The 25,452-nt window shown below is 49.3% G+C and overlaps 8 protein-coding genes across 9 annotated transcripts; 4 read left to right on the top strand and 4 right to left on the bottom strand.

The window, feature by feature from the left end:
* Position 1: 1 nt before the first annotated feature.
* BC939DRAFT_18888 (uncharacterized protein) lies at positions 2-4,615 on the bottom strand. Its single transcript, XM_051550512.1, has 3 exons — positions 4,510-4,615; positions 3,393-4,408; positions 2-3,239 (listed from the first exon to the last, which is right to left on the bottom strand). Exons 2-3 carry the CDS (start codon positions 4,271-4,273, stop codon positions 209-211), a joined length of 3,912 nt encoding a protein of 1,303 aa, XP_051407173.1. The 5' UTR covers positions 4,274-4,408; positions 4,510-4,615; the 3' UTR covers positions 2-208.
* On the bottom strand, positions 4,616-5,488 carry BC939DRAFT_18887 (uncharacterized protein). Its single transcript, XM_051550511.1, has one exon. It carries the CDS (start codon positions 5,350-5,352, stop codon positions 4,858-4,860), a length of 495 nt encoding a protein of 164 aa, XP_051407172.1. The 5' UTR covers positions 5,353-5,488; the 3' UTR covers positions 4,616-4,857.
* A 3,475-nt stretch (positions 5,489-8,963) lies between these two features.
* BC939DRAFT_507720 (uncharacterized protein) lies at positions 8,964-9,461 on the top strand (the record flags this gene model as incomplete). The annotated part of the gene is made up of 1 exon (XM_051560915.1): positions 8,964-9,461. One exon carries the CDS (start codon positions 8,964-8,966, stop codon positions 9,459-9,461), a length of 498 nt encoding a protein of 165 aa, XP_051407171.1.
* Positions 9,304-10,212, top strand: BC939DRAFT_18718 (uncharacterized protein). Its single transcript, XM_051550493.1, has 2 exons — positions 9,304-9,733; positions 9,834-10,212. The coding sequence occupies exons 1-2, from the start codon at positions 9,520-9,522 to the stop codon at positions 10,052-10,054; spliced, it is 435 nt and encodes a 144-aa protein (XP_051407170.1). The 5' UTR covers positions 9,304-9,519; the 3' UTR covers positions 10,055-10,212.
* A 46-nt stretch (positions 10,213-10,258) lies between these two features.
* Positions 10,259-13,981, top strand: BC939DRAFT_18854. Of its 2 annotated transcripts, XM_051550506.1 has the most exons (6): positions 10,259-10,330; positions 10,428-10,564; positions 10,651-10,915; positions 11,024-11,186; positions 11,277-11,626; positions 11,725-11,961. In XM_051550506.1, the coding sequence occupies exons 2-6, from the start codon at positions 10,467-10,469 to the stop codon at positions 11,761-11,763; spliced, it is 915 nt and encodes a 304-aa protein (XP_051407169.1). In that variant the 5' UTR covers positions 10,259-10,330; positions 10,428-10,466; the 3' UTR covers positions 11,764-11,961. The 2 variants fall into 2 exon arrangements, with proteins under 2 accessions (XP_051407169.1, XP_051407168.1); XM_051550505.1 differs by lacking the exons at positions 10,259-10,330; positions 10,428-10,564; positions 10,651-10,915; positions 11,024-11,186 and adding exons at positions 12,111-12,367; positions 12,473-13,480; positions 13,693-13,981 and having other exon boundaries at positions 11,398-11,626; positions 11,725-11,923.
* A 26-nt stretch (positions 13,982-14,007) lies between these two features.
* BC939DRAFT_18863 (uncharacterized protein) lies at positions 14,008-17,439 on the bottom strand. The gene is made up of 2 exons (XM_051550507.1): positions 15,969-17,439; positions 14,008-15,852 (listed from the first exon to the last, which is right to left on the bottom strand). The coding sequence occupies exons 1-2, from the start codon at positions 17,229-17,231 to the stop codon at positions 14,311-14,313; spliced, it is 2,805 nt and encodes a 934-aa protein (XP_051407167.1). The 5' UTR covers positions 17,232-17,439; the 3' UTR covers positions 14,008-14,310.
* A 4,797-nt stretch (positions 17,440-22,236) lies between these two features.
* Positions 22,237-24,008, bottom strand: BC939DRAFT_467014 (HotDog domain-containing protein). The gene is made up of 4 exons (XM_051557716.1): positions 23,928-24,008; positions 22,892-23,830; positions 22,737-22,756; positions 22,237-22,621 (listed from the first exon to the last, which is right to left on the bottom strand). The coding sequence occupies exons 2-4, from the start codon at positions 23,628-23,630 to the stop codon at positions 22,367-22,369; spliced, it is 1,014 nt and encodes a 337-aa protein (XP_051407166.1). The 5' UTR covers positions 23,631-23,830; positions 23,928-24,008; the 3' UTR covers positions 22,237-22,366.
* BC939DRAFT_496919 (elongation factor TS-domain-containing protein) lies at positions 24,009-25,360 on the top strand. Its single transcript, XM_051559702.1, has 2 exons — positions 24,009-24,423; positions 24,515-25,360. Exons 1-2 carry the CDS (start codon positions 24,070-24,072, stop codon positions 25,319-25,321), a joined length of 1,161 nt encoding a protein of 386 aa, XP_051407165.1. The 5' UTR covers positions 24,009-24,069; the 3' UTR covers positions 25,322-25,360.
* Positions 25,361-25,452: the final 92 nt, after the last annotated feature.

The following is a 25,452-nucleotide window of genomic DNA, read 5'->3' as shown; positions in this document are numbered from 1 at the left end:
TCCAGAAGAAAGTTTTCTATGGGGAGGGGGTTTTTTTTATTATGATTAAGGGAGGATGGAGGCGGGGTAATACTGTACGTGTACATGGGCATGATTACATTCTTGTTACAACAAATGCGTAGTGAAGGGTACATAACTTTTTTTTTTCTATGAGGGAGAGCGACAAAAAGGGCTTGAAAGATGGGAATAGCCCTGGATAAAACCGCTTTTACCACCTGCCAACTGCGACGTCCTGCGGAGGAGGAGGAGCGGAAGCATAGGGTGACGGCGAAATAGATACTCGGATGAAGCCATCGTTCTCTCGGCGGCCCTGCACATTGCCGTTGCCGTTGCCTGCCAGTCGAATAACGCTCATCTTCTTCTTCATCACCCTCTTTGATCTGATAGACCGGTCACTTCCCGTTCCCGTCCCGGTACCTGTGCCTGTACCGCCGTCATCCGATGGAGCGAGATCAAACGCCACAGAGCCGCGCTGTGCTTGTGATGGCTGCTGCTGAAGCCCTGACTGGGGTTTTCTCGAAGAATTGGCAATCTTCAAAGGCGAGACATTGAGTGGTCGGCTAAATGATGATGGTGGTGGTGTCGTGGTTGGCAATGCCATGGATAACTGTAAAGCACTGTTTTCGTATCCCTTCTTTTGTGCCATCAGATCCTCCCATCCTTTCTGCTGCTCCCTCTCCGCGGTGGCCAGGAGGGCCTCAAAATCCATTGCCTTGAGATCTGCAGGTGTTGTTGGAGGGAACTCGTCGCTCGGATCAAATTCCTGGGCTCCCAAAGACGCGTACTGATGATGGCCTGGAAGCGTTTGTGCCGAGTATCCGGAGCCCGCTGAAAAGGTTGAGCCGGTGCTCAAGAAATGAGAGTGGCCCGCAACGAGCGTATCACCGGAAGCCTGGTGAAGATGCTTAGGATAAGTCGAAGAGGATGATGAAGAGAATGACTGTTGGTGGAGGTGGTGGCGGCTGAATGATCCTTGCTCGTTGTTCCCTGCTCCCGGTGAGATCGGTCCTGGTGACTCGGTCAAAGCAGCAGAATATGGTGTCCGAGAGGAAGGGGCCAGGGTCGTGGAAGAGGACACCCCACTGCCTCGTGTTGGCCTCAAGGGCTTTGTGTCGAGAGCTGAAACTTGAGAGCGAGGCTGAGAGTATACGTTCCTAGGTTTCCACGAGACGACCTCCTCCATGGACATGGGTGAACGCGGTGATCTGATGGGCGAGGATGGTCCTGAGCGTCGTGGTGAACGAGGGCTATCTATCTGATCTTGCTCCATATCAAATGAGGATCCAGATAATGGCCGTGTAAACCTGGAGTAACCATTAACTCCACGTCCACCACTGCTGTTCCTGTTGTTCAAGTCGCGCGTGCGGATCTTGAGCGTCGGCAGTTCAGGAACTGTATCAGAGTCGCCGTCGACGCTGGAAATCTTTCTCTGGGACGATGGGCTAGCCGAGAAGCTCGAATTCCTTGCTCTGGCCTTCATGAACGGTGTCGTAGGCGTCGTAGGTGTCTTTGCTGGCCTAACTTGAAATTCGTCCATTGAGACATCTGCATCTCCCGTATACCCACTAATGGCATCGCCATCCGAATCGAATCCCTTGAATTCTTGGTCGGTGTCTAACTCCATGATATTAGATGAGACCGTCAAGCGTGGCGTGCGTCGCTTGAAGTTGAAAAGACCGGGGATCTCAGAGTTACTCACGACATCGCGAGCATACATTTCTGCGAGCTCCAAAGTGAAACTAGTAAAGGTGTGTGTGATATTGGTGGTCGAGATATTCTCCATGTTGAAGAATTCAGACGACAGTGGCAAAGGAGGTGAAATTTCTGTGCCGCTGGTGTTGGATCGGGCAGCGCTGCTCTGCCGACGACGACGCATGGCCATCTCCAAAGTTTCACGACGAAGGCCCGGAGACCTTGGCTTGGAGATTGTGGTCGCCAGCAACGCAGGGTGAGTCGACGTAGTGAGGGATCGTGATCGGGTGGAGTGTACGCTGCCTGATCTCGAAAGTCGAGCTGCTTCTGCTATAGTCACCTGTGGGTCCGTCTCTGGGACTGAACTTAGGGCTGCTGGGGGTTGGTCCTTCTTGACGCTCAGATCTGCGTTCAGCCCCTTTTGTGAGGGGTGATATCCCTTACCAAGGTGCAATGACTTCAAGAGCGACCGACGCCATTCAGAGGCCGGCTGTCCTTGCCGCTTGCTTGAGCTCTCGCCAGTTTCTGAGCCTGCCTGCGGTCGCTTCCTGTTGCTGTTAATTGCACCAATCTCTCGACTCTGCACCTCGGTGGCCTCTCGACCTTCCTCATCCGCGATCCTGTTCTTCCCTGCCTCTTGCTTTGTCAAGAACCGCTTCATGGCGTCTGTGCTGATTCGCATAGAATTGGGTCTCCCATTTGATCCGTGTGCTGCCTCTGAGGCTGCGAGCGATCGCTCCATCTTTTTGCGCTTCTTGAGTGGCAGTTCAGCAAACTGGGTATAGTCCTCGTAATCCGCTGGTTGAATGATGTCGAGGGAGTGGTCAGAATCGGGTTCGTCGACCCTAAGCTCTTGCAGCTGTTGATGCAATGTTGCCGAGCCTTCGTCTGCAGGTCCGAGCTCAGGTGAATGTATGGTCGCATCTTGGGCCGATTCTGGTTTGCTTGTGCTGTTGTTGCTAGAATTTTCTCCAAAAGCGAGCTGTTTCGATGGTTGACTAACCTCAAGACGGACGCGAGGGAATGTCCAAAAGTTTTTCGAGTGTCGATTCTTTCCTGAGGATGAAGCACTGCCATTGCTGACATTGGAGTTGCACTGTTGCTGCTGTTGTTGATGGGCTGTGTCGCTAGAGGAGGTGAAAAAAGCGGACTGGCGACGCTCATTGGCGGTGGTTCTCTGCTGTGCTGAAGGGTCCTCAAAAGAATCCAGGAGCTGAGCTTTGGCCCTGTCTCGCAGATTCGATGATGACTTCATTGAAGCTAGCGTGTTGTTTACTTTGTTCTTGAACTTGACACGTAGAGATGACGTGCCCTCTGCGCCTGGTCCCTCAATCTGGGGTAGAACTGGTTGCTGCTGCTGCTGCAAGATCTCGAGTGAATCCTCAGGTGCCGCGTACTGCGTAGACTCATGATTCATGTCTGCGACAGAAGAGTGCGCTTGTGCGTTTGATTCGTCAAACTGGATGGGTGGGATAACATAGGATGCCCGTCTATCGACAGGCGGCGATGATTCGATTGCAGGCATGGAAGATGGGAATGCACTCGATCTGGATTTGTGTGACATGAATCCAAAAAAAAAAACAATTGGGCGAAGGTGACACGAAGGGATAAAGGAAATGAGATGGTCAGTGCCGGGTACACCAAAGTGAAAAATGCCCTCTGGCAAGCCGGAAAAAGAAGTAAACAAGCATTTTCCTCACCTTTTCTGCTGCAGATGCTTGTTTTTGAATCTGCCGAGGGCCTTGAGGAAACTAGACCTTGCAGAGGGACCAAGCGTGGCAGTCGAGGGCGTAGGATCTCCTATTATTTCATCCGCCTCTTGTTTGCCCCGTGTCTTTTTCGCTGCTGTCGATGCTGCTGGCTTCGTTGTTATAGGAGTGGTATTGGCGTTGGCGTCCTTTATTTGCTGCCCTGGCTTCCAAGGGGGTTGCTTCTTTTGGGATGCTGATATTGATGTTACTGTTGGTATGATCGTGGTCGTATTGGTGCTGGTGTTATTTTGGGGGTTCGCTGGCGAAGGGGTTGGGGGCAGTTCACCCTTCAGGATCTTTAGGGCAGGACTCGAGGCAACGGCAGTAGTAGCGGATGAAGATGGCGGAGATAAAGGCGTTGTTGATGAGGATAAGGGGAATGTAGAGAGCGGTTGCGTTCCTGACGATCCACTGTGAACACCAAGCCCTGCATCAACGGCTATAGATGCTCCTCCTCTACTACCACCTCTCCCACTGCTTGCTGTAGCTGTAGACACCATTCCTGTATGACTGCCTTTTGATCTTGCCAGTGTGCGGTGATCAATTTTGAGCTCGATATCCCAGTCTCCGAAGATGTCGCTTGATGTGGTTGCGACAAATTGCTTTGATGGGCGATTACGGTGGTGGTGACGATAGTGTAGGGAGGTCCTCGAGAGGGTCGATGTTCTGGCTTTGGGTATGGATCGGGTCCTATACTGCACCTGGTGCGCTGCTGTTGATGATGTGGAGGGCCATGTGTTTGGTTCGGTTGGTGTGGAGGGTATGGGTTTGATATTGGGGTCGTCTAGGTCTGAGGTGGACAGGCAGACCGAGGGGACCGGGATCAGCATTCAATTGGCAGTCTGCTGCTACGCGAGTGTTGGTGTTGAGATCGATGGGGGAAGTAGGGAATTGAACTCGGGAGTGGGTGTTTGAGGGTGGGAGGGTGGGGTATGCGGGTTCCTGGGATTTTGGCTGGGTATGACCTGCAGACAAAAAAGTTTTCAGGCACACACAGGGGAAGTTAGTCAGTATCAATTATAAATGAATTCGACCCCTAGTCCAGCAGGGTAAACTGTGAACGGACCCTTCAGTCGGTATGTTGTTGAAAGGAGGTTTGGGATTCAGAAAAGAGGGGTGGAATGAGAACCGGGTGATGATGAATGGCAGAAGGTTAGATGATGAGCAGGTCTAGGTTGAACAACGAGCAAAAGACAGAGGTTGCGAGCGATGAAGGAAAGGCTCTGATATTGAGGTTTCTTTTTCTTGTCCTTTGCTCTTAAAAAAATATTACGGTGTGAATAGTAAGTAGTACTAATAATACTGCAGGAAGCACAAGCACAAAGTATGATAATCGCTAAACCGGAAACCGAGGAATAACAATCGAAGACACCATCAAGAGGGAGACTCAGCGGAGGAACAACAATAGCGACCTTCAGCAGTAATAGAAAGGAGAAAGGATGGAGTCGCTCAGCAATGGACACCAAGCAATGGCTGTTGCTGATGTCGCTCTGTCTGGGCTAGGAGCCCTAACAAGAAGGGGGAAAGAAAAGAGGGGGCCATGCATCTTGGTGATACCAATCCAGTGCAGAGTGCCAACTAATTTCATATCCGCAATGGTGAAGTTAAAAATGATGATGACGATGGATTGAACACGGCCATGGATGCAGATACGATAGGATAGCAGGCGTTTTCTTAAGGAGATGCTGCGCCTAGATGCTTGAGGAGACCATTGAGTGACTCCATTGGTCAATTGCATCCCACACGCGATTGCACCAACGGCTATGAGGACAATGGTCCCTTTTTTCATTTTTCGCTTTAGGGCAAAAGCTTTTTTCGTTGCTTTGTTGGTTAGCTGTGCGGAGAAAATTAATATAGACAGATATGGTGGGGTATGTTTGTGAATGGGATGCATGCACGCACATGGCATTTTGCCGCATGCAGACTATTTAACAAAAGAAGCGTAATTGGGTTGAGGTGATACCCGCAAACACCCATCCGAAAACGCTGTCGGCTGAAACTATACCTTTTTTTTGGTATGGTATATTGACTTGATGGTTCTTTGTTGTTTTTTTAGTTGGGAAGGGTTGGGTGAGGAGAAGAGACAGCTGAAGTGATGCGTGATAGAAGGTGAAGGTACTCTGGCCTACCACTAAACCATTGCGGGAGAGATGAATGTGTAGCGAGAAGTGAGGAGAAAGTATGCTGTATTTGGAAAGCGGTAAATATGTGAATATGAAGAGGGTTGTGCTAGAGCGGGATAGAGAGAAATTTTCGTCGAAGATCGTTACGTGGGTTAAATGGGTGGTGTTGAACCTGTATTTGGTCGTTAAAAATCGTGAAATTGCTAATATTTTTTGGAACCAAAGGTCAACTCCCAGGACAAGGAACACGCAAGGAGGACGGGATGAACAAGGAAAATGGAACAAAGAGAGAAAAGAAGAAGAGAGAGGAGAAGGGAGAAGAATAAAAGACCGGCTAGCACTGAGAGTCGCTCTAATGAGGCGAGAGTGAGAGCATAAGCACACCCCTAGAGTCTGCAGCAATTACTGCAGCAACGGTGATTGCAGCATCTTTCCTGTGAAGCTCCGGTATGTACTATATTGATGCTGCTCACGAAATGATCTTTCATGCCCAAGAGCGTTTATCAAGAGCCGTAAAATGATCGACCTTCTGGTTTCACACCAAAGACGTTTGCAAGAGCTCGCTGAGGATAGCACTCCAGAACAATGAGTCGCATGCCGAGGAATAATGCCAATTCGCTACAGGAACACTCAAAGCACTAAGGTACTAAGCATCTGTTGAACACATTTTAGAGAGAAAAAAAAAAAACAGCGCCTACCAGAGCTGCTCTTTTATTGGGCGAAATTCAGTGCCGGGTTGGATGCTGGATGAAATAATAGCGCTCACAGCAAAAGCGCCGACCGTTATAATCTATTACTGCGATGACGATAATCATCTACAGCGGCTGCTCTTCGATTTTTTAAAAATAGTGTCATGCTGGAGCCGCCGTTTATTTTGCTGGTGCAATAATTATTCAGATACTGTGGGTTTGTAGAACGCGACGTATGAATAATCTAAGATATTTTCTACTGTGACATCATCTAAATATGATCGCTTCTTTGACACTGGATTGCCTGCATCACTGGATAGTCTCTCGGATGGCGCTGAAGAAGGTTGGATTGAAAGGTATTTACGTGCAAGGTAGCCTAGATACTTATAAGAGGTGTGTTTTTTCCACCATGCCAATGGATCTTTTGAATATTTCAAACGTCGTTTGCCAGATTCCATTGAGTAGGTGCAGTAGTCCTGGAGCTCTCTAAGGACATCTCTGGTTAACGGTAGCCTGTCTGCTGTCTAGATGTTTTGTCACCATAAGAGTCCCGTTCATTATATAGTAACGCCGTGGATGAGCTCTGGTTCTTGATTAGATTCAAAATATCTTTGATAATAATTAGGCGATGAACATGGTCGAGCAGCTTAAGAGGAGCACCATTCCGCTGTAGCTGTATATCAAGGATTCCATGTTTCTTTAGCCCTGGGTTGAGGTATGTTGCAACAGCCACTGCATCGGCTATACAATCCAGAGACCAGTGTCCTTATCGCAATTGAAGGCAACGAGAGCCGAGGAAGAGGAGGAAAAATGAAGCAGCAGCAAGTGGAAAAGGCTCGACAGACAAAAGAGTGTGAAGACCATGTGGATGGAATTGGGAAGGTTGGTTCATAACGACAAAACTCGAAAATGCACGTTGACCTACTTTCAGTCCGCCGTCGCGTCTTTGAAGAACTCTATGCGTGGGATCAAAGGAATAAACGAGGTCAATGCCAGCCACCAGTGCCAATGATAGCTCTGCCCATTGGACTTGTAAAATAAAATAGTAGCCCTTATCCTTATTTCCACAGCCGATTGCATTATATCCCGTCCGGATCCATATTTCTTCCTAGAAAAATATATCCAAGCAAATGTTTTACCAAAATCGCAGATAGTGCCCAGATTGTACGAAGAAATTCCAGGACAATTAGGCGCGAAAATGCATTTCTCGATTTGAAATAAGCATAGTCATTCGAAAAAGGACCCTGTGAATTAAAATTTACTATTGTAAAAATATAGGTGTTGGCGCGGACTCTTTAAGAGATCTGTGCTGGTTGATTTTTTTGGTTAGAACTTATCACCTCTGCATCCTGCCTACCGTTCCATCACCTCGCTTGCTCATCTCTTCATCACCTCCTCGCTCGCTGGCAAAAGTGCTCAAGACAGCACTTGGAGTCATCACTTCCTTTTAATCCTCCTCCCTTCCAGAGATATCACGTTCTTATCCCCACTTCCCACAATGACGGACTTGTCAAAACCGATGAAGGGCTGTAGGCTGACGGACAATGGGCGTTCGGGGTGATCCCGTGCAAAGCGTTTCGTGGATTCACTGTCCTTCACTCCATGGCTTGGAAAGTTCTACCGCCCGACATTGATGGTCTGCAGCACCTTCAGTCTTGTGAAGGGTCTGCCTCCTTGCGCTTGAATTCGAATCGAGTAAAGCCTCTGGTCAGCAAGGCTGCCATCCAAGATCTAGCTTTTTCGCTCCTACTTTTCAGTGCCTTCAGACCTGTGGAGGGTCTACCTTCTCACACGCGGTCCGAATTGAGTCTAACTCTTCGTTTTCCTCATTCATGCTCCGTCTGAGAGCGGATTGTCTAGGCCATGTCCAAGCGGCTATTTGATCACCATGCCTTTGAAGTCGAGCAGGAACGTGAAGAACGACGGCGGTACATCCATCAAAATGCATCTCTGATGGACCTCGAGGCTCTGGCTCAAGGGTTCTTTGCGAGGTTCGACCTTACAAATAAAAGTGCTGCGTACGATGCGCTGCACTCATCGCTCATTGCAATCGGACAGGAGCATCTTGCCAACGAGACAAAGGTTCGTGCCAATATTTTTATTTGTTTGTGGACTTCACGACAATAACATTTATTGTCAGGAGCTCTAGTCAAGGAAAAAAAGAATTACTAGAACACAGTTTTATGACTCGATCCCTCATGAGCTCCTTGACGACTTCACCAGGTAGACAAATAAAGTCAGCATGCTCTGTAATGAACCTGCCCTTGGCGTCCTCATTTTCAAGACTGGAGACAGTGCGATGTCTCTCTCCGGAACACCTCATCAAGTACTCGATCTTGGTTGTGGGATTGAAGTAGCCGATGCAGAGCGGGAGGTCACCAATAAGGCTGTGTTGACGACGACTGCTCAGCTTTCCGTTTGGAGCATTTCCAGACATTTTGACGCCTAGCTACAATATCAACGGTGAGACGGTAAGGAAGAAATAAAGAAAGAAGTCTAATGATGTTGAGGATACTGTGTAAGGTCCTTGTGCAGGATGGATTAATGAAAAGGCTACATGTGCATGTGTATGTGTGTGCCCGAAAAGTAGTTACAATTGTAAGGGTACTCTTTGTCTCTTTCCTCAGACCCATTGTCATGCACTTCTTCATTTCTCCGCTATCTTTCGCCATCGTCTTGGACGGAACCTTTTCTCTCTCTGCTCCGCAATGGGCATCCTGGGCTTGTGGCCCTTTCTTAGAAGGAAGGGCTACGAAGCAGCTCTATTCCATCAACACACAGCCGTCTTAAATACCTTTGAACCCGGCCGTAAGCGTCTTATCAACGTACAGGCGTGCATTTTCTCCACCATTCGCTACGCATATTCATCGTGCGCCACGGATGACGAGGCACACCTTGTTGTCGAGCGTAAACTGGGAGAGTTTGCGACTTCCTCAAACTCGTTTCTTTATCTGGATGGCTCTACAGCAGAAGAAAAGATACTCACTCACAAGTACCGAGAGGAGACCTGCACGAAGGCCTTGCTAACTGCCGATGAAAGCACCACTGTGCTAATGGATCGCGTCAACAGGAACCTCCACGTTCGGAAACAACGTTTCCCCGCCATCAGCAAACTGTTGAGGAAGGCCTCCGGAGGCGCGTCAAGCATTTGCACAGCACCTCAGAACAAAGGGATGGACGATCATCGAATGCTCGACCGATACTGATTTAAAGATAGCCTACGGCTGCGAACCCTATGATGTGGTCATATCCGGCGACAGCGACATGCTTATTTACAAGAACGTCCGGACAATTTGGCGACCAATTTCAAGACGTCGGTTTCTGGTTTATGATATTCCAGAAGTCCTTGCCGCCTTGGGCATCATCAGAGACCAGTTGACAGTGCTTGATCTGGTGTCGCACAACGATTACAATCGCAACATCTATGGTCTAGGGCGCGCAACCGACTTTAGTATCATCAAAGAGCTGGATGGTGGTGGTACGTTTAGCCATGTTGATCGTATGCATGTTATATTGCGGTCTCTACTATGTCGAAGCCCAAGCCATATGTGCTGACATTCGGTTCCATTTATTTCTAGATACCATGTCAATGACAACGAAATACTTGGCCGATACCCGCGTCGTTCTCAAGAACACAGAGAGCCAGCTCAACGCAGGGGGAACGGAAGGGGCGCGCGGAAAAATGTCCAGTTTCTTTGTGTGCTCGCCTTGCTCAAACGTTGTTGCCTTCTCGATGACATCATTAGGGCCAGGTTTACAACTTTCGCGATTGGTCGGTAGACACATCCCGCTTTCTTGAATCAGCTGTTCGCCATTCATCCTCATGCCGCTTCTGAAGTCGTACTTGAATCGAGATCTGTCTTCCCGCGACAGAGCTGCGCTGAATGACATTATTGCTCAAGGAATAAAGACAGGTGCCAACATTTTCAAGACCTTCCCTATTGCTCACTCACGTAGATAAGATCGTCGACAAAAAAATGCGCCACTTACTCTTGCTATTTTTATCGTAGATGCCAATCTGGTGCTTGATCCCAATGCAGTTGTGGCAAAGACCAGCGGTCGTGTCTCAAAGGCTGTAAGCAATCAGAAAAGCTCTGAATTGGATGAGTGCCTTTGGCGCCTCTTCGCAAATCTCAACGATAAGAATAAAATCCTCTTGTTATCCATTACAGGTTATTGAAAATCTGCTGAATCGGGTTATATTTCCCTCGATGTTAAATGTCACTCCAAGACCCAAGCGGGCATCCGAGCTGTGCTTGGAAAGGAACTCCCGACAGCTGCCTTTTTACCTCACAACAGGATCCGAATGGTACCACCTTAGTTCTTCATCCTTTAGACATATTTACGAGGTGATTAAGAAACGCCACTAATTTTGTTTCTGCAAATCTGTTAAAGTGTTGACCATCTGCTAGGTGGACATGGTTGGGTCTCAGGAGAAGTCAGCGAGATATGCGGCTCATCCAGCGCTGGCAAGACCCAAATGTGTCTCAACACATTGGTCGCCATGCTGGCGCGTGACAAGGGCTCGCGAGCGATTTGGATCGATACCCTGGATGGTGGTTTCTCTGCCCAGCGTGCGTCCGATGTCATCCGGACTTACAATTCTCGACAAAAAGGACCACTAGATGACGGTCAATTCGAAGGAGAAACGCCTATTGAAGTAGGTGTAAGCTATCAACGCGTTTACTCTCTTTCTCTTGTTCCTTTGTTGACTATCTTCTGATGATACGCATAGGTCGAGGTTACACAAATTCTTTCGAGGATCCAGGTATACTCATGTCGAGACGTTTACGACGTCGTGAATGCAATCGAGACAATCCATGCAGATCTTGAGCAAGGACCCTCCGTATCAGACTCCACTACACGTTTAGTTATTATCGATTCATTGACCAAAGTGCTGACAGGGTTACTTCGTGGTGTCGATGGAGTAGGTATGCTGAGCATCGTATCTTGTTGACATTACCGGCCTTCATCATCCGTGCCCTTCATCGCGCTTGTTACTTACCGCACTTTCTATCCAGGTCACGCTACAATGATACACACGGCACGAGAACTTCGGCGTCTTGCGTCAGATTTTGGTTTAGTCTTGCTGGTCACAACATCGACTGTGCATGTGTCGTATCCGGAAGAGCAGACGCCGTCCATTCTGATGGCAAACAACGCGAAGCCAAGTCTAGGTTCCACCTGGAGATATGCAACGGATCTTCAGCTTTATATCACGCGAATGAGTCGCTCCTCTGACCAGCAATCGGTTGAGTCCTTGGTTAAGAACGAGAACGGTGGAGGGAACAACGACGAGGGCGCAGAACAAGACGCCAGTGGAAATAATGGGCCATCGAGACTGGCAGAGATCATGAAGTCTAAACATCTTGTAAGAGGCGATGACTATGCTCCTGTGAGAGTTATGGCACTATGTGCCCAGTAAAACGAACGCTAACGTGCTACTCTTTGCTTTCAAATGCGCGTTAGAAAATCGGTGAATGGTGTCTTTTCGACCTCGCACTCTAGGGGGTTTATTGGCGGGCAGAGGGTCTCCTGGATATAGAATTCTTGAAACTCAAAAGCGGATGCTGCTTCATCCTTTCCACACTCTCGAGGTGTCCCTCGCCAAGACATACGCGCCGCTACATGCTTTTCAGCCGGCTGCAGTGGTAGCGGTGATATCGAAGTACGAAAGCGCACAGCGTCAATAAAGCGATTAATGCCATTCTACTCGCATGACAGCGCGCTTTCCATAAACGGGAAAATGAAAAATACCCCCTTCCTGAAACGAGTCTTTCTTGTTGCTGATTCCTCATTGCACATCGTATCGTCCTAATTGCCATTACATCGCATTCCACTTTTTCACCCACTAGTCACTCTGTTACCGATGGTGCTTTCCTATTTATCATACACAACCGCAGTATGAAAGCCAGCCCCAAGAGAGACAAGCCCGAGGAGGAAGAGCCCGCATTGACCGAGGAAAAACGCAAATTCAAAAGAGTCGAACCATCCGCTGATACGGAATTCGACATTGATATCGTCCCCGAGGATGGAATCGGCATCAAGACCATGAACACTGCCTACAATGGATCGTCCTTATTAGCACTAGTCACACCAACGTCTATGCCCAGTAAGAGCGATCAGATCAACGATCTTCAGAATATCAGTGTCCACATCGACCTTCCTTCGGACGAGAATATTCTAACCCTTCCGCCTTCAACGCCCGCATCACAAGCGAGCGCCAATCAACCCTGTTCATCCCAATGTTCTCCGCAACAGCTTTCGACGGCTGACGACCATTACCCCGAGCAGGCTCAGATACATCCCCATTCATATCACGACAACCATATCCATACCGTTGAAAGCATCTCGTTCGTCAACCTGTGCAACACCGAGTTCTCGTCCACGCACCTGCTCATCAGACCTCATTACCCGTACCAACTCCCTCTTGAGCTGTGGGAAGTAGTCGCGTCCCATCTTTATCCCTCCCAATTGACGAGGTTATCGCAAACATGTAAAGCTCTATACGGCGTGGTGGCGCGTCTGTCGTTGTGGCGTCTCTGGTACGAGAACCTGTTTGAAGCTGGTCAATTCGGCGGTCTCGCTTCAGCCCCTTTTTATCCGCCGGATCTGCATCAAGCGGCAAACATGTTGTATATCTGCGCGAGGAGCTTCAGGATCTGCGAGGAGTGCGCCTGCTTCTGCAAAGAATGGCATTGCCTTGGAATGTTGATGCAGCTCCCGTTGTCTGTCACTATGCCGCCCTCGACCGCGCTGTCTCCATCTTCCTGCTCGCTTTCATCGACATCGACATCGACATCATCATCGTTGTCGTTGGCACTACCACCTGCACAGCCAGACAATGACCAAGCCCACGAGGCGGGGACACCGTGGAGCATCCGGATGTGCCTCAGATGTAGGCAGAAGTATTACGCTGAGCATCCAGAACCGGAGCTCATCAAGCCAGATATAGACGAGTATCTGTCCCTGCACGAGATGAAGTCTCGGTTCGGTTTCGGAAAACGGAAAGGCAAAAGAGTATGGGGCAGAAGGATCAGAAATATGCCAGGCCAGATAATGATTGAATACCCTCTCCACGGGATCTGGATGATCGCCAGGGCAGAGTATGGTGGGGACGTGGGAATCAACTCCCTGGATTGGGACCACGAACCTTCTCTGGCGAAAGAAGACGAAAGAATCCGGTATCTGGACCGGAAGGCAGTCAATATGAAGATTGTCCATGGCAAGGAGCCTCCTCTGCGGAACGTTTGGTTGCCCCTCCCACCTGCCGCTTCCGAAACCGTCCCTAAAGACAAGGTCAAGCATCGAACCAGGCAATACATCGCAGCACGCAAACGGTGGCGGACTCTGAAGCGCCTTCCAGAGCAGCAGCAATTGCTTGCTCGCAGAGAGCTGTGGAAGCTTTCGTACCAGGAAAGTCAGGATACGGAGGAGGCCCTGTCGTAAAGGAGTTTTTGGAAGCGAAGAGGCAGCATTGTCTTGCTGATGCCCTTAAACGACGAGCGTCTGGACAAACTGAGGGAGTTACAATTACATGCGGAGGAGGAACGGTTGGCGAAAGGAACAGAGGAAGGCACTTCAGAATGACGAGAATAGTTATTAGCTTTGGGCGCAGCAGAACTAGAACCAGGACCAGTGGACCTATCGTATCACCATAACTGGGATTAGGGCAGGAGCGAAGTGGACATGTCCTTGTTGTGCATGGCACATTGCTCGCTGTCCCTTGTTTTAAATAGCATGTAACCGTCAGAAGTGTGAGTCTACCAGTTTCTGCAATTTTTTTTTTTTTTTGCAACCATTACCACTACTATAACATGAACACGAAGACGAGCATAAAAAGGGCGTGTGGACATATAAATATGCCATTGATTCTTGCAGCACAAGATGGCTTGACAATTGTTCATCGCAGTTATTTGTGCAGCAGGCCGTTTGAAGATCATGATGGTGATATTAAAAGATACACAAATGGAACTAACGTATGCTATGGTATGCAAAATGGTATATGTACATCGGAGTAGGATAGATCGTGAACATTGAGACAAAGGCGCGCATTTAACGAGGCGCCAGAGGTGGCAGGATAGGCAGGCCTTCGTGTGGATGGACATGGGCGTGAACATGAGGATGAGAGTGAGAGTGGAGATGACCTTGACCCTGACCGTGACCATGGTTCGCGTGCGAGTAGGACTGCTGCTGCTGTTGCTGCTGCTTGGCATACGAGTCGTGACTCATCACAGGAGCTGGGAGACTCATGGGCGTAGGTAGAGGTAGGGATCCCATAGGGTGTGGGGCATGATGGGGCGATGTCATGGGGCTCGAAGGATTTGTCACCGTTCCAATCGATGGGAGCACGATACCAGGGCCTAGAGGGTGATGATGAGCGTATGGCTGCTGTTGATACTGCTGACTATGCTGTTGCGGAGGATAGTAATGCTGAGAAGGATGGCTGGGATGCGACGATGGCGAAGAAGAAGAATGGGTCTGGCCATGCATGCCTTGACCTTGACTTTGACCGTATCCTGGATGACTTGACTGAATCTGGGAGCCAGGATAAGGAGAAACATAAGGTGAGGTGGTCGCCGAGGGCGTTCCGGATGAGGGTGCCGAAGAAATCGACGAATGTGCAGAATGAGCGGAATATTTTCTCCCTTTTTCGGAAGCTGCTCCGGTTGGAACCACCATTGGCAACGAAGAATGTAGGCCATGACCTCCATTACTGCTTTTTTGATGGCGGGAATTCATCGATGACGCTGAAGAGGGCATCAGGGAGCGATTGTTGTTGTGCGTCGACCCTGAGCCTGTCGTGGAAGCTGCGGCTGCGGCTGCGGCGGCTGCAGCAACTGCAGCAGCAGCGGAGACAGCGGCAGAATGCTGATGACTCGCTGGGACGGTGGGCAGAGCATTGGCGAGGGCATTTGAGGCGGCAGACGTGGCAGGATATGAGACCGACGCCAGAGGCGGCGAGGAGCATGGACTGGACAGCGGAGACGGGCCCATACGGATAGCGTCACTGTAGGGCTTGACGCCGCTAGGGCTAGGATGGGGCAGCAATCTGGGGCGAGGGCTCGATGAGGGTGAGACCTTGTTCGTTTGCGACTTTGGTAAAATAGGGTGTAGATGACCGCTGGCTGACATGGACCGCTTATTGGCGGATGGCACGGGGGCCATGGAGGATGATGGGACCTGGGAGGGACCTAGATGGGCTGTTGCATGCTGTCCTGGAGGGCTATTGGCGGCAGAGGCAGGGGCGGATGCCGAGATCGATCCTGGAGCAGTCGCCATAGTGACATTGGAGACAAAGGACGCATGGGACTGAGCCTGGGACTGAGCAGCAGATGTAGCCAGGCTTGGGATAGTGCCTTGGCCAGGTCCAGGGATGATGGGCGGAGTGCTCATCCCGCTGGACGAGGACGCTGCTCCGCGAGCAACTGAGTGCGGATGCTGAGGATGGGTGTTGCCAGGATGACTTGGATGGCCAGGCTGTCCGGAAACACCGCCTGATCCTTGTGGACCATTGCGACGCATCTGTGAGCCCTGGTAAAAGAAGCGAAGGGCCGCATTCTCAGATCGCAAGGAATGGTTCTCGGTGTGAAGTGCCTATATTTGTATCATATGCGTCGAAAGGTGATTTAGTCAACCAAAGATGGAAAGCAACCGCATGAAGGTCCAAGAGCGCGACATGCGCGATCATTATCACGAAAGTGCATACATACCCTGAGATGATCAAGTGCCAATCGGAGGATCGTGCCTTTATTCAACTTGGCACTGGAGGAGCAATTGGGCAAGATCTCGGCGATTTGTAAGATGGTCGAGTTGAGCGTGTCGCGTCGGCGGCGTTCAACATGATTATGGTTTTCACGGCGCCTGCGGATCATCTCCAAAGCGGTGCGGCTATCGAGACTGTTCCTGTTAAGGATGTTGAGACCATTGATCTTATAAGCAGATTGACGCGTCTTGCCTGCCGAAGACGAGGTTGTGCCCGTGCCCATGCCAGTCGAACCCGTAGCGGATGTAGAAGACTCAGCGGCGGACGGATCCTTTGAGGCACTCATATCTGAAGATTGAGTCCCTGAGCGACCGAGGAGGGGTTGAGGACTGGTAGGACGGGATGGGAGTAAAGGGCGGAGCGTAGGTCGTGGTTTGATCGTTGCGAGAGGGGCAGGTTTGGTGCTGGAGGAAGGAGAGGACGATGGAGTAGCGGCAGAGGAAGACGATGATGAGTGTTCGTGTTGCTGGCGCTGTGGATGGAAGGCGTGTGGTTGCGGCTGCTGAGGCTGGGCCTGGGACTGGCGAGGTTGGTAGGTACTGGAGGGCGAATGAGGATGACGAGCAAAGGAAGAAAGGGAGCACGAAGAAGAGGAAGCTGACGAAGAAGGAGGTTCCACCATGTCCTGATCACCATGGTCCTCTTTTATGGCCACACTCTCCATGTTGACGTCCTCGCTTTCGTCACAGCTGTTGTAGGCACTGTTGTAGGCAGAATGATAGGTGCTTTGGAACCCAGGATGGTCCTCATCGTCATCCTCCTCGATATCGCCGTCCTCATCTTCGTCCTCATCTTCGTCCTCCATCTGCCGGCGATGATTACCGTAGTGCTGACTCTGGCGAGGATGATGGTCGTATGAAGAATGCTTCTGCTGTAGGCGCTGGGAGGAATGGTGGTCTGTAGAGGTATTCATTGTAGGCTCTGCCTTCTGGTGTGCCTGAAAATCCTTCTGATGATAAGGATGATGTGAGGGATCGTTCGAAGTCTGCTGATATGGATGCTGGTGGTGGTGGTGGTTCTGGTGCTGACGGTGCTGCTGTGGGGGATCGTATGTGGAGTGGGAGTGGGAGTGTGGGTGTGCGCGTTGCTCAGCCATGGTTATGCTTATATTTGAGTTGGCGTTTGTTGTCGAGACTTTGCGGGGATCGAGCAGGGGAGATGGTGCCAAGTCCAGCGGGGAGGAACAGTGTGATACAATGGAGCTTGGCATTCAAAAGAATCTCTCACTTCAGTTTTCACGCGCAAATAAACACAACGGGCGCAAAAAATAAAATATTAAATAGTGAGATATGTAAACAGAATGATAGTGGAAAGAGAGGGCGTAGCTGCTCAGCGATGACGAAGAGGATGGGTGAACGTGGAGGAAAGGAAAGATATCCGAGAGGGGCAAAGATGTCCAATTGTTTGTCTGGGAGGATTTGCTTCCCTTTTGCGGAACTGATTGGGAGCACAAACAAAGCAAAGGGACAGGGCCAGAAGAAAACAAGGTTGCACCTGGAAGAGATAATGGACCCAAAAGACTCTAGAGAAGACAGAGAAGAATAAACATTCAGCGTGAGTAACAGCAGAACAAGTGTTTAACAGAATTGTTCCGAGGGAAGGTTATGCAGAGGCATGGCATTGTAGTCTCTGGGGGGTGTACAAAGGAAGGATTGAAAATAGGGAGGGTATAAAAAAGGAAAAGAGGGCTGATTTTCTAAAGGGTGGGAGAGGAGGGATGTGATGCTGTGGACGTTAGATGGAGCGTGCTATGGCTGATATGCTATGTGGGCCTGACCCCGCACAGACAAGAGGGATTCAGATCGTCTGTTCAACAGAGAAGGTGGGGCCAATGTGTACACATGTTCGATGTAGGAGGCGGTTTCTGGTCCTTACAAGATACAGCTGATTATCAGCAGCAAATGGCCGTTGCGAGGGGACAAGGATGTGGAGAAAATACAAATTAAACAGCTGAAAGGGAGGAGCGGGTCGAAGTGTGAGGGTGTGCAGTGGAATATGAGCGAGAGGTGAAAGGGAGAAAGAGGCAAAAAGCGAGAGAGACTGACTGAGAGGAGGCGAGGAAGCGAAAGAGAGAGAGAGAGAGAGAAAGAGAGAAAGAGAGTACGAGAGAGAGAGTGAGAAGATGAGGAGTGTGAGAGAGTAAGAGGATGAGAAAGAGGCCAAAAAACTAAATAAATAAAAGGCCGCACGACAAACAAACAGAAAGCGCACAAGCGATTTTTCTGATCCCGACCACCCTCTCCACCTTTCCTTCAAAAAAAACCAGAGGGAACACAATCCAATTCGCTGGGAGACTATTGTATTGTATAATCAAATGAAAACTAACCGACCGACTAATTATATCCTATCCACCTTCTTCCTTTTTCTGCAACCTCTTCTTCCACATGTACATTTTGTCCGCTTGCCTCGCCGGCTGGGAAACCGAATCCAATACGTTTCTTTGTATTGATCTGCCATTCTCTGAGCGTCGATTGAATTCTCATGTTGTTTTTTCTTACCCAGTCTAGCCTGCGACCTTCACCATGCTCTAGTATGACATGATATGATGCGTGCATTTCTGTCTGTCTGTACCCGCATGGATATCGCTGAACCAATCGAATCTTTATTTCACTTGGGTAACCCACCCGCTGACAGATAGAGGTACCTTCATGCAATTGATGGCCGTAACCATGGCCACAGGTTCCTGCCAACTGCAAGTCCCTACTACTGCAACTAGCGGTGCTACATGGTTTAGCAGCTCGTAGTGGCCCAGAGGACCTTGTACCACGACACCGACCATCCAGGTCCCATTGGCTGGCGGAGGAATAAAGAACCAAACGCCTATTTGACATCATCTCTTTTACAGATCGAACTTCAACTCAATTATGAACATTGAATCCCATAAATAAATGAAATAAAAAAAATATATAGCAGTGAAATGAGCCGGTTCCATGTTCCGCGCTCTCATCCTCGTTTGCTCCGCGAATCAGCACCCTCTTCTGCGGCTGTGGACCAGAACAACACAGACATTCCTACGTGCATAGCTTTCAGCATGTGTTCCCATCAGTGGTATTTGGCTGGATAGACAGCTCAGAAAGAACAGACAGGCCAAACAAATAAACAAACAAACAAATGAGGTCGCGAGGAACGACCGCATCTCTTAATCTGGGCGAAATAAGTTGTAAAAAATGCCATGCGCAGACAACTGAGTGTCGTGAGCTGGTAAGGTACACGGATCGGCCCCTTGGCAGCATTTTCCTTCAGATGCTTGCGCACGTTCAGTTGCCGCTAGCGGCTTACCTTTCCTGAAGCATAAGGGGCGAGTGAAGGCGCATGGAGAGGAAGAAACCTGGGTGTAATGCATAATGCACCAACCAAGGCTTCGTGCGGATGAGGGATAGGAGAGGGACACAATAATTATGTGTATAGAGTACTTTGCTGTTATGCCCCATGCAACCGGTGAGCCGCAAGATATTATAGTGGTTTCTCACGATGTTTCGCCGCCATGGTGCAAATTTGTGCACATCCTTCGTCACCACATCTCCCCCCTTTCCATGTCCAAGGAGAAGGACGTACTCAGAACATGGTAACTGCTGATGGACGCAGTCTATATGTAAGACGCAATTGACAACAAACGTTGCAGCATACTTTCCTGTACTTTCGCACGGTGCGCTGCTCATGGGAAAGTGATCCAACGACAAATAAACACAAAAAACTCTGTTTGCATAAACGCAATCAGCACAGGCAAAAACCAGACGGGGGGACACACAGAAAGAAACGCGCTCGTATGGAGAGAACTCGGCCACCTACAATACTCTCTCCAATTGTAGGACCAAGAAGTGATTAAGAGACGAATCCTCGTCTCCACTTTCATGTGTAGACATTTTCCTGCTCTGCATTTATGTCCATACACCGCTCATCCACTCAGCAGCAGGCGGATGGAAGAATCGGTTCACTTCCTTATTTATCTACGTATAGCTGCAATCCATCGTCGGCTAATTATTTCAGGCTTGGTCTCGAACACCGCCCCAAAGACCGCGAGACAATTGCAGCCGAATGCAGTGCTTCTCTTCTCCTCTCTGAGGAGTGATGCGCTACTGAACAGCAGCGGAGGATAACCTATTGGAGTGGAGTTGCAATAGATCAGCCCTATTCATGAATAATCGTCATCGAAGGTTCCTAGATATTATCTTTGTACTCGATCTGGATTTTAAATCTTCTTTTTTTCGCTCAACCCCATCTGTGCTTTTTTTACTTTCCCACAATCGTTTTGGCCGTCTTTCGTCGCCGAATTGTCGTGATCACGATTTGCGCTGACACGCCAATAGGGTCTTCATCGGAGCAAGAAAAAAAAAGAAAAATGGCACCCGCTTTCAAGATGATCCTTTTGTCTTTGATTGATCCATCTTGTCCCTTGAAGAAATAAAAAAAAGTGTCATTTCGCTCGCCATCGATTGGATGCCATTTGCATTGTTCTATAGTCATATGGCCTCTGCGTGGGCAATTTACGACCGATAAGCACGTTATGTCGTTTCGATTTACCAGAATCATTATCGATCGACTCTCTCGAATGAGCGACGGACGTAGTATTGTTGGGATTTGCACATTCACGCATAAAATCACTCTTCACTTCCTATAATACATACCTTATCCCTGCCTTACTCTCGAAGCTGTCTGCGAAGTCGAATCAAGTAATACGGCCCACGCATCATTCGCTACGCCTTTCCCTGGTCTTTTTTTTTTGCTGATCCCAGGCCCTCCCCCCAACGATCGACTATCTCGAAGGAGATTTTTTTACTGTTTTTTATTTGGTACCCCGAAGATGCAGAAACTATAACAATAGAAAGTTCAAAAATGGAGTCCTCCATGTGCGCAAACGCAGTAAAATACATTAGTATATTATATTTCGCATATGTAAATAGTCCATCATCCTGCTGCTTCTTGGGCGACAGTGCTTTGTCTAGATTAAGGTGTTGTTTCTACTAGAATATCCATGTGTTCATGAATACCTGATGTTGCGTGCGTCGTGCGGTTTTGTTTACATCGACAGTGCATTTTAGCCTGCTGGCGTCATCTCAACGGCTGTTGCTGTGTGCGTGCACGAAACAAACCAGGGAAAGCAGCAAAGCAATGAATTTATTCTGTACAACCATCGAGCATGACTTTTCCCCCAATTCTTCATGTCTTCCTGTGAAATGTATTGTGGCCCAATCATTCTGCAGCACACACATGAGTACTTGGGACCTGGACACAAAGAAATCTTACCTCCCTCCTGGCCTACAGGTTCGCGTAAGCTGCATGAACATAAAATGGTACCTTTGTTGTTTGCTAATACTGCTGCAGCTGTTGCTGCCGACGTTAATGCTAACGCTGCTGCTCATTTCATTGCTAGTTCTGCATAAGCGGACTAAATTCGTACAGGAAGTACGATTTAAATCCATGGAAATGCATATGGATTGTACTTTATTGAGGCATTTTTGCCTGTTTAAAAAGAGAGAGATAGTGTAGTATATGTGCGTGTGGGGGAGAGAGGGAGAAACAAAGCTTACAGAAAATGGTGTAAATAGAAAGAAGGTGCATGCCCTGCATTAAATGTCTACAGAAATAACGAAAAGCTTGTCCAGAAAAATTAAGTACCAATGATGAGTGCAGAGCGGATCGCCTTCCGTTCCCTGACAAAGCGGCCAACGTAGAGGAGTATATCCCCAGTCCATACATCCTCATGAACGACTTTTTTGGAAACGAAGATGTACCCCAACCCATGGACCGGTACCAGATGGCGAACAGTCGAAGCACCTGTCCTTTTCTGGCTCGCTTGACAAGTTTTGGCATGCAACCGCCGTCATCGCGCCTGGCGCCTGATCCTCACTTGAATTTTTTCCATTGTAAATCGCCTTATTGCTCCAACGTGGGTCGCCTGACATGCCCGACTCTAGTCTACCGGAACGTTTTTCCAAGGTTATTCTCGATCAAAAGGGAGAACAGAAGCGAACATTACTTGATTTAGAAGCTTTTGCCCATTTGTCCACATCAAGGTTGGCAACGACACAAAACGGCGTATGATGTCTAAAGAAGCACTAGCAGCAATTTTCGCCGATTGGATGCAGCGCCTGAAAAAATAACGTTCCTTTGACCAAGAGGTACCCACGTTCGACAGAGCATCCTCTCACCTATACATATCACAAAGACCAACACGCGTAGGCTGAAGACGAGACATATGCAAAATCAGGGATGTAGTCTATCATGTCAGCCAAAGGCCGCTTTTTTTGGGGGAGGAGGGGGGGGGGATCTAATTTCTATTTGTCTGTGTAGTTCTAAGTATTACGTCTAATATAATCAAGCTACAAGAATCTCGACTTTCTCTCTCTAAAAACCAAGCGAGTTCTTCACATAGCTGGCGACCATCATCACAGGGTTTTTGGGAGAGACGAAAAGCGCCGTGCACTCGACCAAGATGTTGCCATGTAGATCGTAAATACTGGCCACGGTGTATCCTTTCCGACCTTCGGACTTTTCGAATTCTGCCTTCACCATCACAAACTGGTCGGCCTTGACGGGCTTGCGATAGTTGATGTTCAAGTTCGCGGTGAAGCCGATATGGAACGGCAGATTAGGTAAGGCCTAAAGATTGTACAGTAGATCGGGAAAAAAAATGTCAGCGGCAAAGCAATAGTGAGCAAATCGATGCAACTGACAATTAGAGCGAATGAGACGTAAGGATGGAAAGTGTACTTACTACCATACCAGTCGCTTCATCTGAAGAACGTAAGGACGCATGCACAGAGAAGAAATGATAACCATCATGTCAGTAAAAGCAAAAAACAAAAAAAAGTTTAGAGCCAAGCCCTCGATCCACAATAAATCACGATGTGATGCGATGCCTCTCCATACCTAACAAAGTGGCCAGGAGTCCACCATGAATGATCCGATCATGACCGCAAAGACTTCGTCCCAGGTGCATGAACAGCACGATCGCCTTCTTGTCCTTCCTCTCAAACTTGAGTGGGTTCACGCTCAACATGTTTTCGCCCCGGAGCGCTCCCGCTGTCAGGTGATGGGGCTCTGTCACTTTAGTCAGATACCAGTAAGCATCAGCCTCTTTCCAATCGCCCTTCTTGACCAATTCCTTGTATTGATGCACAAGTTCCAGCCTCTGCATCTGCTTCTCTAACGAAACAGACTGCTTGATCTCCTCGACTTTCTCCTTGGTCGGCTGTCCATTCGAGGGATAGGGTTCGTCCGGCTCCTCTGTGCCCAAGATCGTCGGCTGGATCTTGCCAACAGGCATGCCTTGGAACCCACCCATACTTGCGGGGTCCAGTTTTGAGTATGCAAAGGCGCCAGCAGCAGCCGAGGCGGACATGAGGGATATCCTCCGGACCCAGATACCTAATTGCCCGCCCGATTGCTGCGAGCGAGCCTTTGATGTGTCGAATGGGGGTGTTGAAGAAGTCGAGGGGGAGGAAGAGGAATGAGTGCTGTAGCTGGTAGAGCAAAGGCCGTATCTGATCCTCCCTCTGTACCGTTGAGGGCACAGCCAAGCCTGGCTAGCTGCTCCATGAGAAGGTGCGGCAGCGGATTGGGACAGCATCCGCTGCAAGCTGATGTTGATGGCACGCCGATGAAGCATTTCCTAGTCCGGCCGTAAATGGTGGCGATGAAGAGGAGAGAGGAGATGAGAGGCGGATAGAGTATATAGAAAGATTCGGTATTCGTTATCTCGGGCCGACTGGGCAAGAGAGGAATCTTATGTCCTATGTCATTGCTGCAGCTTACGGACAGAATAGCCAGTGCCGTTTGATGCCGATCGCGCTGCCTGAGATATTCAGGTACCGTTGCAGAAATGTCTGTGTATTACACAAGCCATGAAACATTGAAGTTTTGCCCTGACTCTATTGAATAATTCCATTATTGTTTTTTGCAAAGGCTCCCTTTCCACAAGCCACAGGCTAGATCCTCCGAAGCGTGTGCTGTCAACCTGTTTGCCCCACGCGGACTGTGGGAACATAACTCAACAAGGCACCCTTGACCCTTCCTCCTTCCGCTCCCCATTACCTTCGTTTGCCACCATGCTCCGCTCACTGCTGCGCCCAACTGCCAGCGCATTCAAGGCTGTCCCTGTTTCGCACCATCTCATCCTTCGTCATGCCTCTTCTGCGTCCACACCTGCAGTCAAGCCTAACATCAAGCTGATCGCCGAGATTCGTAAGGCGATCGAGGGTGTCTCCATGATGAAGGCCAAGGAGGCTCTTGTCCAGACCAACAACGATTTCGAAAAGGCTCTCGAATGGGTCCGTGAGGACGAGGCCAAGGCCGGTATTAAGAAGGCCGAAAAACTCAAGGATCGACAGGCCATGGAGGGTCTCGTCGGTGTTGTCGTGGGCGAAGTCGCTGAGCATGGCAACCGTGGAGCCATTGTCGAGGTAATTATAAACAAGGGGGGGAGGTTGTTTTTTTTTTCTCTTTCGTTTGTTGCTGATCGATTCGCCAATACTTCCTCAATCCTCTCTTCAGGTCAACTGCGAAACCGACTTTGTCTCGAGAAACGACCTCTTCAAGAGCCTCGTCAGCCAGATCGCCTCAACTGCCCTTCTGGTTGTCGACCCATCCTCCGCTGGACTAGCTGCCGATCAGAAGGGTCTCGCCCAGGAAGTCTCAATCGCCGACCTATTGCAGGCTCCCATCCTCCCCGACCCCACCCCCGCCGCTGCAGGATCAGACGCGCCAGCAACATCAGCAGCACCACAGGAATTCGCCACTGTCCAAGAGTCTATCACCAAAATGGTCGCCAAGCTGGGCGAAAACATCTCCCTGCGTCGCTGTGCTGTCATTAACATTCCGGAGAACCAGCGCGGCCTCGTCCTGACTGGAGGAGCAACCCACGGAGGCGACAAGCACCCTTACACTGGAAAGATGGGCGCACTCTCTGTCTTGACCCTGGTTTCGAAGCAGGGAGGATCCAAGAAGGTCGTTCCTTCGGAGGCTGTCACTACCCTGTCCAGACAATTGACCCGCCACTTGATCGCCTCACCTTCGATTACTATTCATCAGGAAGACTGCAAGATCCCCTTAGAGATCTCGAACGGTGGACATGCACCCCCAGAGGAGGTTGATGCCTGGCTGGACGAGAGAGTATTGATGCGTCAGCCTTTTATCTTTGGAGGAGGAAAGGTCGAGCAGGTGATCGCCAAGGTCGCCAAGGATGAGGGCTTAAGGATCAAGGTCGTGGATGCCTTGCGGTGGGAGAGGGGTGAGGGCATGGTCAAGGCGGAGACACCAGACTTTGCTGAGGAGGTTAGGCGCCAGATCGAAAACAAATAGACGCACTCATGTATAGACAAAATATATTTTACTTCACTTCACACTTTTTTTTTACATATATGGCGTTGCGCAATGGACCATGAAGCGTTTGTTTAAACCATTTAATAAGAAAGAGTAGAGTAGACTAAAGT

This window comes from Gamsiella multidivaricata (assembly GCF_025024155.1).
Source record: "Gamsiella multidivaricata strain RSA 2152 chromosome Unknown BC939scaffold_103, whole genome shotgun sequence".
Classification (NCBI taxonomy): Eukaryota; Fungi; Mortierellomycota; class Mortierellomycetes; order Mortierellales; family Mortierellaceae; genus Gamsiella; species Gamsiella multidivaricata.
This window is presented reverse-complemented; position numbering and strand designations above follow the sequence as displayed.